At 42.8% G+C, this 15,982-nt stretch overlaps 1 protein-coding gene across 2 annotated transcripts in view; it reads right to left on the bottom strand.

The window, feature by feature from the left end:
- Nucleotides 1–3,809: 3,809 nt before the first annotated feature.
- The window catches only part of LOC124005678 (replication protein A 70 kDa DNA-binding subunit-like), a 64,275-nt gene continuing 52,102 nt past the window's right edge, over nucleotides 3,810–15,982 (bottom strand). For both annotated transcript variants that reach the window (XM_046315125.1, XM_046315126.1), the window contains one exon: nucleotides 3,810–4,675. In XM_046315125.1, coding sequence (XP_046171081.1) covers nucleotides 4,568–4,675 — 108 coding nt within the window. In that variant the 3' untranslated portion in view covers nucleotides 3,810–4,567. The remainder of the gene's footprint in view (nucleotides 4,676–15,982) is intronic.

Below are 15,982 nucleotides of genomic sequence, written 5' to 3'. Positions count from 1 at the left end.
CTACAGGTGCAGAACACAAATCTGAATATTTACAATTCATCTCACAAATCAAAATCCTCAATAAGAACCGAGACTCATCAAATTCCATCGGAGTGAAAGAGATGAGCAGCACCAGCGTTGGCAGTCAAAGGTTCTCACCAAGCAGCTGTTGATAACAGTGTGCAGCACTGCTCTACAACTCTATCGTATCCACCCATCACAGTATGCTTAGCCAGGCTGGGAGCACTGCACACACTATCTATAAAAGTCAGCCTTGTCACAGTTAGGAGGGCAGAACGGTACATGCCTTCAAGATAATCGGAGCAGTTTGCCATAGCAAAGGCTGTTTGAGGTCTTAACCAGGTTAAGATAGATGTCCTCTCTAATCTGAACCCTGTGAATGGAGGGTAGGGGAGGCCATGTCCCAGGCAGCCAGACAGACAGACAGAAGCAGCCATGTTGGTGTTATACAGGTCCCACTCCACCATTCTGTCTATTCTGTTCCACGGAGACTTGACGTCTTAGCAATTTGTAAGTCGCTCTGGATAAGAGCGTCTGCTAAATGACTCAAATGTAATGTAAATGTTAGCAGGGATATACAGTGCCTTCAGAAAGCTTTCAGACCGCTTGACTTTTCCCACATTTTGTTACGTTACAGCCTTTTTCTAAAATGGATTAAATAAAAACATTTCCTCAGCAATCTACACTAAATACCCCATAATGACAAAGTGAAAACAGTTTTTTTTTTTACATAGGTAAGTATTCAGACACTTTGCTACGAGACATGAAATTGAGCTCAGGTGCATCCTGTTTCCATTGATCATCCTTGAGATGTTTCTACAACTTGTTTGGGGTCCACCTGTGGTAAATTCAATTGATTGGACAGGATTTGGAGCCAGAGCAAAACCAAGCCATGAGGTGGAAGGAATTGTCCATAGAGCTCCGAGACAGGATTGTGTCGAGGTACAGATGTGGGGAACGGTACCAAAACATTTCTGAAGCATTGAAGAGTCTTGGTGGTTCCAAACTTCTTCCATTTAAGAATGATGAAGGCCACTGTGTTCCTGGGTCTCCAAGAACACAGCAGCCTTCATCATTCTTAAAAGGAAGAAGTTTGGAACCACCAAGACTCTTCCTGTCTGATGAAACGAAGATTGAACTCTTTGGCCTAAATGCCAAGCGTCACGTCTGCAGGAAACCTGCTGTGGGGATTTTATTCAGCAGCAGGGACTGGGAGACTAACATATAGTCACTGCATATGTATTCACCCCCTTTATTTTAGCAAATCTAAATGAGTTAATGAGTCAAATTTGGCTCAACAAATCACATAGTAGACTCATTCTGTGTGAAATAATAGGGATTTTTGAATGACTACCCCCTCTGTCCCCCATACATACAACATCTGTAAGGTCCCTCAGTCAAGTACTGAATTTCAAGCACAGATTCAACTAAAGACCAGGGAGTTTTTCAAAAGCCTCATAAAGAAGGGCAGTGATTGGTAGATGGGTAACAATAACACATAAGACATTGCATATCTCTTTAAGTATGGTCTAATTAATGGTCTAGTTAATAATGATGCTGTGGTTGATGTATAAATCACCCTGACGCATCAAAGATTAGTCATCCTTGTGAACTGAGCTGCAAGACAGGAAGGAAACTGCACAGGAATGTCACAATGAGGCATTTGGTGACTTTAAAATAGAGTACAATGGCTGTGATTGGAGAAAACTGAGGATGGATCAACAATATTATAGTGAGTCCACAATAAATTATCTAAAAGTGAAGAAAATAATGCAATTATACAGAATAAAAATATTCAAAAGCATACAAGGCGCTGAAATAATACTTTGAAAAAAACACATGGCAAAGGAACACACTTTATGTTTGGGGCAAATCCAACATCACTGAGCAACTGCCTCCTTATGTTCAAGCATGGCAGGGGCTGCATCATGGTATGGGTATGCTTGAAATCAGCAAAGACTGGCTAGTTGTTCAGGGTAAAAATAAACAGGATGGAGCGAAGCACAGGCAAAATCCTAGAGGAAAACCTGCTTCAGTCTGCTTTATACCAGACTCTGGGAGAGGAATTTACATTCCAGCAGGACAATAAATTGATGTCTAGCCATGATCCCAAAAATCTTAACAGTTTGAAGAAATTTGAAAAAAATAATTGTTAAGTATAAATATTTCACATTTCAGGTGTGCAAAGCTGACTTACCCAAGAAGATTCACAGCTCACTAATCACTGACAAAGGTGTTTCTAAAATGTAATGAGTCAGGGGGGTGAATAATTAGCTATTGAAAGGTATATTAGTATTATATTTTTCATGAATCGTAAAAAAATGTTTTTTTTACTTCTTCCGCTTTGAGAGTATTTTGTGTAGATCACTGACCAAATGTTGAATTAAATCCCACTTTGTAACACAACATGTGAAGAAATCTACATGTGGGGGGAGAGATGAATACTTATTACAATATCCACTGCAGCTCACCTGCCAACCCCCAGGTTCCCATCTGTAATGCCCATCTGTTGTCAAGGTAATTGTTCAGTGGGAACTACTTCTGAATATTACACACAAATGTCATTCAGTTTAATTGAATGGCAGTCGGCCAATGTCTGTCATGCTAACAAGTGTAAAATCTATTCTAAAAGTGCATTAATATCTAATTTTCTATCTAATTGGAAGTCTGCATGGCATAATGGAAATTGGAATGAAATAATCTAGCTAGGTGTAAACGGCTGGCATCTTGTGACGACTCCTCAGGGTAAGCTTGAATGAAGTGAATTATTCGTTCACCATGTTTTAAATGAGTAGTCTACATGCAGGATGTAAGAGCTATTTATAATGTGATAGACTTGACTCCCCAAAGTCGTCAAAATGTGCTTTGGTTTAATAGTCGGAGTGCCTCCCTCTCAGCTGAGTGTTCGTGCGTCACGAAATGAAGTGTTTGCGCTCAACGACAATCACGGGCTCACCACTCACAGAGCCCAGAGGCTGTATCCATGGTTACTTGTGTGACTGACAGTCTGGGAGCCGGGGGGGATTCACAAAGAGATCTGCTCTGCTTTGACACTAGTTCACTTCGGAACCAAAAGACAACAGCCACATCCCAGCCAACAAATGACAACGGTGTTACATGGTGGAAACCTCTAGGAATTCCTCCTAGGGGAAAACCACCACATAAAGAAGTAGAGGGTGTCAGTTGAGGTGGGGGGAGGAAGGGGGGAACGAAGACAAGATCGAGCGATATGAGGCACAGCTAAAAATAACCATTTTAACAGTGGGAAGACTGCTTTAATCCATCTACACACAAGGGGCCGAAGACTCAGCGTTCAGCGGAAACGCGATGGTTATCAGAAGAAAAACGGGGAAGAAGAGCTTTATTGATGTTCTGCTTTAATACAACATGGAAGTCAAGACTGCAGGAGGGAATCTGAGGCACATCTGAGCTCCACCTCTGGAGATCGATGTAAGTCCCAAATGGCACCCTATTCCCTACATAGTACACTACTTTGGACCAGAGCCTTATGGACCCAGGTCAAAAGTAGCACAGGGTAAAGGGAATAGGGTGCCATTTGGGATATACCCAGATACTGAATAAATATTTTAAAATGCAGCAACAAAGAAGCAGGCTCCAGACACGCCCCACGGCCGCCACCCCACGCCCTTCTCTTTAAATGGGCTGAGACCTGGTTAACCCGCCTGCTGTACATGGTTACATTCAGACATAGTGCATTCTAACACATCACATTAACCTGGACCCTTTATTCATATCTGTCAAAAGAAAAAACTGAAAATATTCATTTAAAAACACACCTGACGATTGCATCGCGTTTGATCACAAACAGGTTTATTTTTATGCAATCACCTGACCCAATAGATGTAAAGAAAAATGTCCAAAATATTTTAACTTAAGAGATAATGAAGTTAATGTCAAAAGGTCAACCATGCATCTACATAAATACAGTGAAGAGCATCTCCAGAAGTCTGCCTGCTCTGTGAGTGAGAGTGAATGGGCAGGTCCAGGCCAGGCATAGTGACGGTGGGAGCTCGCTACAGCACAGACCCCCTCTACTTATACAATACACACGTCCGACTTACGACAGACCACACAACAATGATTTCTGTGGTTAAGACCGTCCCATCTGAGTCTCCAGCCCTCCTCCTCCAAAATCCCTCTGTGGTTCCATTTTATCCACCACCCAAAACGTCAGCCGTTTCAGAAGACACCCCCCCCACACAACCCCATAACACAGAAGGATATAATACTGCCCCAGCAGCACTCACTCTAGATTACTGGTTGGTCCAAGAAAACAAACTACCAGTACATTAAGCATAAAAAACATATTCAAAGTTCGGTACATGGACACAGCTCAATAAAAAAATTAAAAAAGTATAGAAGAGTGACATTTTAGGTTGCGTCTGAAATGGCATGCAATTCCCCGTGTAGTGCACTACTACATACGGGATAGGGTGCCATTTGGGATGGAACGTAAGACTGGTTCACAGTCAGCCTGGCAGGTTGGGAAGAGCTGCAGATCAGAGGAAAGAGCGTGTATGTAGCCGAAGGGGCAAAGCGATCGTTCTTATTGGGTGGCAGCCATCTTCCTGATGTTCATGATGAGTCTCTTGCTGTACTCCTTGTGGTCCACAGGTTTCACTTCCATCACCGTGGCCTTGATCCGGGACTCGTCCTAAAGAGACAGGGGAACACATAGAATAGATGTAACATGGTGTCACCCTCCGTGGCCTTTCCTACACTAGCTACCTCTCAATTATCTCTCCTTCCTCCCAAAGTGTTAAATCAGTGAAGGGAAGTGAGTAAGTTAAAACTAAATGACTGGTCCAAGAAATGTGGTGGAAATTTCCTATAGCCCATATGCCTACACCAATCTAATGCTTTTAGAAATGTTGGAAGTAGTATATTATTGGGAAGCACCCACTGTGTTCGAGATAAGACGAACCAACACAAACCATGGCCATGTGGAATAGATAACCTGCTGGGTATAGGCGAACAGTGGCCATTCAACTATTAGAATCGTTGGGAAATTAACAGAAAAACATGGCTGATGTTCTGTGGTGGGAGGAGATAGCAGCCTGGTACCAGAGAGATTAGCCTACTTCTTTAACACATTAGAAGAGTTGATATTTTAATAGCCTGTATTTAAAATCATCAACTAAAATCTGCTGTCTGGCATTTAGATGGATGATGCAACCTCCCTGCACTGCGACGGATTCTAAATGTTTTCACCCCCTCCGCATCCGTCTAGACTAGAGAAGGTCATCCACCTGGTCCATCACTCTTTAAACAGGCGGCTACAGTCACCTGCTCGTCGCAAATGGCACCCTCTTCCCCTACATAGTGCACTACTTTTGATCAGAGCCATATCACTCCTGGTCAAAAGTAGTGCACCATGTAGGGAAAAGGGTGCCATTTGGGACGCAGTCAGTCACTTTGTCTCCATTAATCGCTCTGGAACCACTAGAGGTAATCTGGAAGACATGTTCCTGTCAATTGACTCTCACTCCTATTAGAGCCTAACAAGAAATCCCATCCTTCTAGCAGCCCTTACATAACACAGGGTCATATTCATAAGCGCACACTGTAGTAAAACGTTTTCCAACGGAAAGCTAATATGTGCATTCTCTCTGTCTCTCTGTCTCTCTGTCTGTCTCTCTCGATTTCTCTCGATTTTCTCTTCTCTCGAACTCTCTCGAACTCTCTCGAACTCCACAGAACAATCCTCAGGCATGGGTATTTCTATTTAACTAGGCAAGTCAGTTAAGAACAAATTCTTATTTACAATGACGGCCTACCCCGCCCAAACCCGGATAACGCAGGGCCAATTGTGCACTGTGCTATGGAACTCCCAATCACGGCCGGTTGTGATACAGCCTGGAATCATAGCTATGCTGCTGCTAAAATGCTAATTGTACACAGCGGACACAAAAGATCAAAATGCTGCAATCAATTGACAATATAGAATTCTCAGAGAAGAAATGCCCATTTCCTGTGCGGAGTGAGCATTGTTCTAGACTGCTAATGTATGTGCAGGTGGCAGGGCAGGGTGCAAAGCGGGGCGAGGGAGTGTCATGGGGTGCGTGACAGAAGGAAATGAGGGATGTTGAGACTGCGGGCAGTGAGTCAGGCCCACACAGCCATCCAGACACGAACGAATAAGACAAAAACACACCACAGGCTTAGTAGCCTGGACTGCCTGGCCCTAAATCACTAACAGTTCTGCTAGAGTACAGCAGCTACAACAGTCAGCCTCAACAGACCCACAGCACTGTGATTAACATCTGGCTAAAACTTTAGAGAGCTTCTGCTGCTTGGGGCTTGGCAGTCTGAGGAAGAAGAGAGGTGTTGTAGCACCTCTCTCTCACATGGGCTTGGAAAAACTTATGGGAAAAAAGGACTCTGTGCTGTTATCTGCCCTGTGGTTACGTCTCACTCCATTGGGTTCATCTAAAAAGTTAGTTATGCAGTCTGGATGTCAGTGTATTCATACTGGCCTGTCTGCCTTCTCCAACCAGGGCCAGATAGAACGCTTGAGAAAGTATACAGTAACCTTATGGTTTAGTGGATGACCTCGGGCATGTGGGGTTTGACTTCTGCAGACATATGCAGCCTGTGGTCCACTGAACACCTCACATTTACAATAGCAGATATTACTGTAATATTATGTTTTACAGCAAAACATTTTATGAACAATGGTTTGAATTTTCCACTGTTCGTTAAATAATTTGAGTGCTAGCTGCAGTGGATATCTTCTCATTTCTACAGCAAGAATGACGTAACCATGGTTGCATTGTGTCTGTTAACTTCTTGGTGACAGAGGGCAGTATTTTCACATCCGGAGAAATGCATGCCTTCAACTGCCTGCTACTCATCTCCAGAAGATAAGATATGCATATTATTAGTATAGAACACACACACACACACACACACACACACACACACACACACACACACACACACACACACACACACACACACACACACACACACACACACACACACACACACACACACACACACACACACACACACACACACACACACACACACACACACACACACACACACACACACACACACACGCTTAGGTTGGAGTAATTAAAACTCGTTTTTCAACCACACCACAAATGTCGTTAGCAAACTACAGTTTTGGCAAGTCAGTTAGGACATCTACTTTGTGCATGACAAGAAATTTTCCAAACAATTGTTTACTGACAGATTATTTCACTGTATCACAATTCCAGTGGGTCAGAAGTTTACATACACCAAGTTGACTGTGCCTTTAAACAGGTTTAAAAATGCCCAAAAATGACATCATGGCTTTAAAAACCTCTGATAGGCTGACATAATTTGAGTCAATTGGAGGTGTACCTGTGGATGTATTTCAAGGCCTACCTCTAAACTCAGTGTCTCTTTGCTTGACATCATAGGAAAACCAAAAGAAATCAGCCAAGACCTCAGAAAAAAAAAATTGTAGACCGTCAAGTCTGGTTAATCCGTGGGAGCAATTTCCAAACGGCTGAAGGTATTATGTTCATCTGTACAAACAATAGTACACAAGTATAAACACCATGGGACCACACAGCCGTCATACCGCTCAGGAAGGAGATGCCTTCTGTCTCCTTGAGAAAAACGTACTTTGGTGAAAAGACCTATATCGACATAACCTGAAAGGCCGCTCAGCAAGGAAGAAGCCACTGCTCCAAAACCGCCATAAAAAAGCCAGACTGCAGTTTGCAACTGCACATGGGGACAAAGATTGTACTTTTTGGAGAAATGTCCTCTGGTCTGATGAAACAAAAATGTAACTGTTTGGCTATAATGACCATAGTTATGTTTGGAGGAAAAGGGCTTGCAAGCTGAAGAACATCGTCCCAACCGTGAAGCACGGGGGTGGCAGCATCATGTTGTGGGCGTGCTATGCTGCAGGAGGGACTGGTGCACTTCACAGAATAGATGGCTTCATGAGGGAGGAAAATTATGTGGATATATTGAAGCAACATCTCAAGACATCAGTCAGGAAGTTAAAGCTTGGTCGCAAATGGGTCTTTCAAATGGACAATGACCCCAAGCATACTTTCAAAGTTGTGGCAAAATGGCTTAAGGACAACAAAGTCGAGGTATTAAGAGTGGCCATCACAAAGCCCTGATCTCAGTCCCACAGAAAATTTGTGGGCAGAACTGAAAAAGTGTGTGCGAGCAAGGAGGCCTACAAACCTGACTCAATTACACCAGCTGTCAGAAGGAATGGGCCAAAAGACACAAACTTATTGTGGGAAGCTTGTGGAAGGCTACCCAAAACATATGACCCAAGTTAAACAATTTAAAAGGCAATTCTACCAAATACTAATTGAGTGTACGTAAATGTCTGACACACTGGGAATGTGATGAAAGAAATAAAAAAGCTGAAATAAATCCATCTACTACTATTCTGACATTTCACATTATTAAATTAAAAGTGGTGATCCTAACTGACCTAAGACAGGGAATTTTTACTAGGATTAAATGTCAGAAATGGTGAAAAACTGAGTTTAAATCTATTTGTTCCTAGGCTGTCATTGAAAATAAGAATTTGTTCTTAACAGACTTGCCTAGTAAAATAAAGGTAAAAAAAAAAAAACACATGAAAAGGGCATCAGTCTCTCAGACGCAGCAGAGATGGTGGGGGTGGTCTAGAAATGGTCTCTCCTCATTCTCTACCGTCTAATGAGTGACTCCCTCAGGACTCTGCTCTAGACCCCCAACTAACTCAGCCCCACCTCTTCCTCCCCCCTAGCACACACACGGCTCTCTCAGGCTCACACACACACACCGCACTGCAGTTCCACAAGGGAGTGTGACAGTGTTTGTCAAGCGATTAGTGTTGGTCACATCTTGCCAGAAAGGCAGAATTTGTGGGCAAAGCGAGGCGAATCAGGCTGCCGCTTGCTATGCAAATCCATAGCACTTCTCTGCTTCTCCTTGCGTAGTAGTACTGCACTGGGCCCACCATGGGTGGGATTTGGATGGAAGAGCTATGAGAGCTTGACATGGTTTTATGTCCGATGTGCCCTCTTTACTAGTCACCCAGACAGACAACCAGCGGACACCCAGACAGACAACCAGTTACAAGGACTAGGCTGTCTGGGCCAAGAGAGGAAGGTGAGAGGTAGGGGAGGAGTAAGAGCACTGTACGACGTTATAGCTGGGTTACGATCACATATAGGCCAATCGTACTTACTTATTAACTATTATAACTTGAAACAAAATTCTGACTATGCTTCTCTCGCCTGATTCCTCAAACAATGATCAAATATATTGGCAGCAGAGATGGCTGAGCTGTATCTCTTCTATCAACACAAAATCATGTCTCTACTAGTCTGTCTGTGGTCAGTACAGCAGGTAGGTAGCCTCTGGAAGCGCTGAAAGGGACTTCGTATAATGAATCCAGTACCTCCGGAAAGTATTCAGACCCCTTGACCTTTTCCATATTTTGTTACGTTCCAGCCTTATTCTAAAACGGCAATCTACACACAATGTAATGTTTGCTAAAAAAATACCTTATTTTCAGAAGTTTTCAGACCCTTTGCTACGAGACACGAAATTGAGCACAGGTGCATCCTGTGTCCATTGATCATCCTTGAGATGTTTCTACAACTTGATCAGAGTCCACCTGTGAAATTCAATTGATTGGACATGATTTGAAAAGGCACACACCAGTCTACATAAGGTCCCACCATTGACAGTGCATGTAAGACCAAAAACGAAGCCATGAGGTCGAAGGAATTGTCCATAGTGCACCGAGACATGATTGTGTCGACGCACAGATCTGGGGAAGGGTACCAAAACATTTCTGCAGCATTCTTAAATTGAAGAAGTTTGGAACCACCAAGACTCTTCCTAGAGCTGGCCCGCCGGGATAACTGAGCAATCGGGGGGAAAGGGCCTTGGTCATGGAGGTGACCAAGAATCCGATGGCCCCTGTGACAGAGCTCTAGAGTTCCTCTGTGGAGATGGGAGAACCTTCCAGAAGGACAACCATCTCTGCAGCACTCCACCAATCAGGCCTTTATGGTAGACTGGCCAGACAGAAGCCAGTCCTCAGTAAAAGGCACGAGAGCCCGCTTGAAGTTTGCCAAAAGGCACCTAAAGACTCAGACTATGAGAAACAAGAGACTCTCTGGTCTGATGAAACCAAGAATGAATTCCTTGGCCTGAATGCCATGCGTCACGTCTGGAGGAAACCTGGTACCATCCCTACGGGGAAAGCATGGTGGTGGCAGCAGCAGCATGCTGTGTGGATGTTTTTCAGACTGGGAGACTAGTCAGGATCGAGGGAAAAATGAACGGAGCAAAGTACAGAGAGATCCGTGATGAAAACCTGCTCGCTCAGGACCTCAGACTGGGGCAAAGGTTCTCTTTCCAACAGGACAACGACCCTGAGCACATAGCCAAGACAATGCAAGAGTGGCTCCAGGACAAGTCTCTGAATATCCTTGAGTGACCGAGCCAGAGCCTGGACTTGGCGAGACTTGAAATTAGCTGTGCAGCCACGCTCCCCATCCAACCTGACAGAGCTTGAGAGGATCTGCAGAGAAGAATGGGAGAAATTCCCCAAATCCATGTGTGCCAAGCTTGTGGCGTCATAACCAAGAAGACCCAAGGCTGTAATTGCTGCCAATGGTGCTTCAACAAAGTACTGAGTAAAGGGTCTGTATACTTATGTAAATGTGAACTTTAATTAATTTTTTTATAAATCTGCAAATATATTGAAAAACCTGTTTTTGCTTTGTCATTATGGGTATTATGTGTAAATTGATGGGGGAAAAACAATTAAATACATTTTAGAAAAAGGCCGTAACCTAACAAAATGTGGAAAAAGTCAAGTGGTCTGAATACTTTCCGGAGGCACTGTCATTAGATGAGAAAACAATCTCCAATGACTGATGCAAACTGCTGCTTGAGAAAAAAAAAAAAAACTGCCGGTAATTTCCCCTGTCCAACACTACTGCTCTCATGATGCTAAAGTACTGACGCTGTAGTAGTGCTGGTAGGAGTCATTAACCATGGCAACCAAGAAAGAAAAACATGGGCTTTTTGTCAATTAGTGATGGGGGGTGGGGTAATCGATAGTTACCTATTTGAAGATATATATTATCGTTTTGACAATATTGCAATATCATTTTTCCACCGGCTGTACTTGTACCAAAACTCCTTCATAGCTTGTTCTCCATCTTTTTAAATAGGGGAACAATTTGTTTTCAGCACTTTTATTCCCATGACTGAGTCTGGGTCTCTTGTCCCTCTACAGCAGACCTATGGTGAGCAATATGTTTGGAACATTGAGTTGCAATAAAATCACAGAACCAAAATGCATTTCGAATCGTGAGTACAACAATACATATGGTTTCGGCACCAAAGTATCATGATGCTATCGTATTGTGAGGGCCCTGGCAATTCCCAGCCCTAATGTCAATACGAGAACCTTACATTGATCATCCTACATTTATTTTTTATTTAACTAGGAAAGTCAGTTAAGAACAAATTCTTATTTACTATGACGGCCTACCAAAAGGCAAAAGGCCTGCAGGGACGGGGGTCTGGGATACATAAAAATAAAAAAAAATTAGGACAACACACACACATCACGACAAGAAAGACAACACAACATAAAGAGACCGAAGACGACAACATAGCAAGGCAGGAACACATGACAACAGTGTCATGATGCTGGCCTGGGGGTAGGTTTATGACAGTCATAAATACCCCCCCCCCCTTTCCTCTCTCTACCCTACTGATGTGACTATTGAAAATCCTTTGGTTAACATAGAGATTCTGGGAACATCAGAAGGTGGGGTAGGGGAAATGAACCATAGTTTGATTAATCCGACCAGTTGAACACGTGCGTTGGTACTTAATGAATATGTCAGTTCGGTTGTCATCTGAGACAGACATTCTCATCAATGAAAGGATGACAAATGGTACAGTGGAAAGTCTACACATTATAGTTATCAGATTCACATGGAATTGTTGTGCAATTTAAATGTTTGAATATGAAAATATTTATGAGGAGATGAAATGTGATTTTAGCTTCCAAAATGTGAGAATTGGGTTTTCATGAGTGAATTAGACTTGTCTCAGTGGCCCTCCCACGTGAAGAGACATGGGTTATAAAACTATGAAAACACACCCTTCTCCCTCAACTTTATAAGCCCTTGACGAAAATATAACTTCCTGTTCTGAGGACAATGGCCCATGCGTTAAAAAGGATTAACATGTGCAACTACAGAACTAAGCCAACCTCAGCGTGAGCTTTGGTTGTGAATGGTATGAACTGTGAACTCTTATTCACTAAAGTAGTGAGACATCCTAGCCGTTGAGTTAGCAACAGCAGCTGTCAGCATGGGCTAGGAAAGGACAGACAGAGCATCCCTTCTACCACACAACGACGACACTGCAACGTATTCTGTTCACAACCAGAGACACTCTTCAAAGGACAAAGGACTGTTGGGCAACACGGCCTTCCATCTACCACAAACCTATTGAAGCGCAGCTCAGAGCAAATATTTATTGCATTTTCCTTTTCCAAATGGGTGGTAATTTAGAATGCATAGGATATTGTACTTACGATAGCACAGCTTCTCCCTTTGTTCCTCAGTCTTCCTGCTCTTTCACTCAAACCAAATCCACTTTCCTTTGTGTTGTCATATCTGCTCCGTCCGCTAGGGACGTTTTCCTTCATGACATAATTTCTAATCAAGGTATGATTCATTCTGTGTGATTAGTTAGGTATTTAGTAAATAAATAATTAAACCCAATTTGTATTGCTGATTGAACTTGTTAGCCAGGGTTCGTGAAGATAACCAATCATTTATAACTTTCAGATGAGACTGAAATAAGGTGACAATTAATATTGACTGCTATTGATGTAAAATATTACTAGGTCTTTAAGAGTTTATTCGAAAGTTAACAGCTCTATAAATATTATTTTGTGGTGCCCCGACTTTCTAGTTAATTACATTTACATGATTAGCTCAATCAGGTAATATTAATTACAGAGAAAGGATTTTATAGAATAGCATGTCATATCACTTAATCCGGCATAACCAAAGACACGACAACAGCATGGTAGCAACGCAACATGGAAGCAGCACAAAACAAAGTACACACATTATTGGGCACAGACAACAGCAGAAAGGGCAAGAAGGTAGAGTCAACTATATATCACGCAAAGGAGCCACAAGTGTCCATGATTGAGTCTTTAAGAGATTGAGATAAAACTGTCCAGTTTGAGTGTTAGTTGCGGCTCATTCCAGTCGCTAGCTGCAGCGAACTGAAAAGACGAGCGACCCAGGGCTTGTGTGTGCTTTGGGTACTTAAACAGAATGTGACTGGCAAAACAGGTGTTGTTTGTGGAGGATGAGGGCTGCAGTAGGTATCTCAGATAAGGGGACATGAGGCCTAAGAGGGTTTTATAAATAAGCATCAACCAGTGGGTCTTGCGAAGGGTATCCAGAGATTACCAGTTTACAGAGGAGCATAGAGTGCAGTAATGTGTCCTATAAGGAGCATTGGTGGCAAATCTGATGGCCGAATGGTAAAGAACATCTAGCCGCTCGAGAGCACCCTTACCTGCTGATCTATAAATTACATCTTCGTAATCTAGCACGGGTAGGACGTTCATCTGAATGAGGGTTAGTTTGGCAGCTGGGGTGTAAGAGGAGCGATTACGATAGAGGAAACCAAGCCTAGATTTAACATTAGCCTGCAGCTTTGATCTGTTCTGAGCGAAGGACAGTGTATTGTCGAGCTATACCAAGTACTTGTATGAGGTGACAACCTCAAGCTCTAAATCCTCAGAGGTAGTAATCACACAGGTGGGGAGGGGGGTATTCTTCTTACCAAACCCCATTACCTTTGTTTTGGAGGTGTTCAGAACAAGGTTAAGGGTAGAGAAAGCTTGTTGGACACTACGAAAGCTTTGTTGCAGAGCATTTAACACTAAATCTGGGCAGGGGCCAGCTAAGTATAAGACTGTATCATCTGCATATAAATGGATGAGAGCTTCCTACTGCCTGAGCTATGTTGTTGATGTAAATTGAGAAGAGTGTGGGGCCTAGGATTGAGCCTTGGGGTACTCCCTTGGTGACAGGCAGTGGCTGAGATTTTCTGACTTTATACACTTCATGCACTCTTTGAGGTAGTTAGCAAACCAGGCCAAAGACCACTCAGAGATGCCAATATTCCTTAGCCGACCCACAAGAATGGAATGGTCTACCGTATCAAAAGCTTTGGCCAAGTCAATAAAAATAGCAGCACAACATTGCTTAGAATCACGGGCAATGGTGATATCATTGAGGACCTCTTGAAGCTAGGGGGCACTATTTTTATGTTTGGAAAAATAACGTTCCCAAAGTAAATGGCCTATTTCTCAGGACCAGATGCTAGAATATGCATATAATTGACAGCTTAGGATAGAAAACACTAAAGTTTACAAAACTGTAAAAATATTGTCTGTTGAGTATAACAGAACTGATATTGCAGGCGAAAGCCTGAGACAAATCCAATCAGGAAGTGACTCTTATTTTGGAACCTATGTGTTCCTATGCATCCCTATTGACCATTGAAAGGGATATCAACCAGATTCCCTTTTCTATGGCTTCCCTAAGGTGTCTACAGCCTTTAGACAGTTTCAGGCTTTTATTTTGAAGAATGAGCGTGAACGACCACATTACGTATGTGGTCAGGTGGGGGCTCTCAAGAGTGAGTTTTGCGCAAAAGAGAGGCGGCCATTGTGAAAAAGCGGCCGCAGGGAAAAGCCAACTGTCCCGGTTGATATATTATCAAATATATATTTGAAAAACACCTTGAGGATTGATTATTAAAAAAACGTTTGCAATGTTTCTGTTCGATATTATGGATATAATTTGGAATTTTTGTCTGCGTTGTCGTGACCACTATTTTCGGTGGATTCCTGGGCATAACGCACCAAACTAACAGAGGTGTTTGGATATGAAAAATATCTTTATGGAACAAAAGGAACATTTGCTGTCTAACTGGGAGTCTCGTGAGTGAAAACATCTGAAGATCAAAGGTAAACGGTTCATTTGACTGCTTTTCTGATTTTCATGACCAAGCTTCCTGATGCTAAGTGTACATAATGCTATGCTAGGCTATCGATAGACTTACACAAAAGCTTGTATTGCTTTTGCTGTAAAGCATAATTTCAAAATCTGAGACGACAGATTTTGCTATATTTCACTTGTGATTTCATGTATATGAATATTTTCTAGTAATATTTTTTGACTGTTGCGCTATGCTATTCAGCGGTTGCTGATGACAAATATACCGGATCCGGGATGGGTAGTTCTAAGAGGTAAAATGTTGCAGTGACACATCCATAACCTGAGCGGAAACCAGATTGCATACCATAGAAAATACTATAGACATCAAGAAAGCCAGTCAGTTGCTTATTGACAAGCTTTTCCAACACTTTTGATCAACAGGGCAAAATAGAAATAGGCCTATAACAGTTAGGATCAGTTTGATCTCCCCCTTTAAATAAAGGACGATCCGTGGCTGCCTTCCAAGCAATGGGAACCTCCCCAGAAAGGAGAGTCAGGTTAAAAAGGTTGGAGATAGGCGTGGCGATGATCGGGGCAGCAACCTTAAAGAAGAAAGCGTTTAAACCATCTGACCCGGGGGGGGGGTTCAAGTTTCAGGAGCTCCTCTAGCACCTCGGAGTCAGTGACTGCCTGCAGGGAGAAACTTTGTAGCGGGGCAGGGGGAAAAGAGGGAGAAGCATCGGGGATAGTTGCATTAGAAGGGGTGGGAGATTAGGAAATGTTGGACGGCAAGGAGGCATGGCTGAGTCAAATAGGAATCCTGACTTAATGAAGTGGTGATTAAAGAGCTCAGCCATGTGCTTCTTGTCAGTAACAACCACATCATCAACATTAAGGGACATGGACAGCTGTGAGGAGGAGGGTTTATTCTCCAG

Source organism: Oncorhynchus gorbuscha, linkage group LG19 (genome assembly GCF_021184085.1).
Source record: "Oncorhynchus gorbuscha isolate QuinsamMale2020 ecotype Even-year linkage group LG19, OgorEven_v1.0, whole genome shotgun sequence".
Taxonomy (NCBI): Eukaryota; Metazoa; Chordata; class Actinopteri; order Salmoniformes; family Salmonidae; genus Oncorhynchus; species Oncorhynchus gorbuscha.
This window is presented reverse-complemented; position numbering and strand designations above follow the sequence as displayed.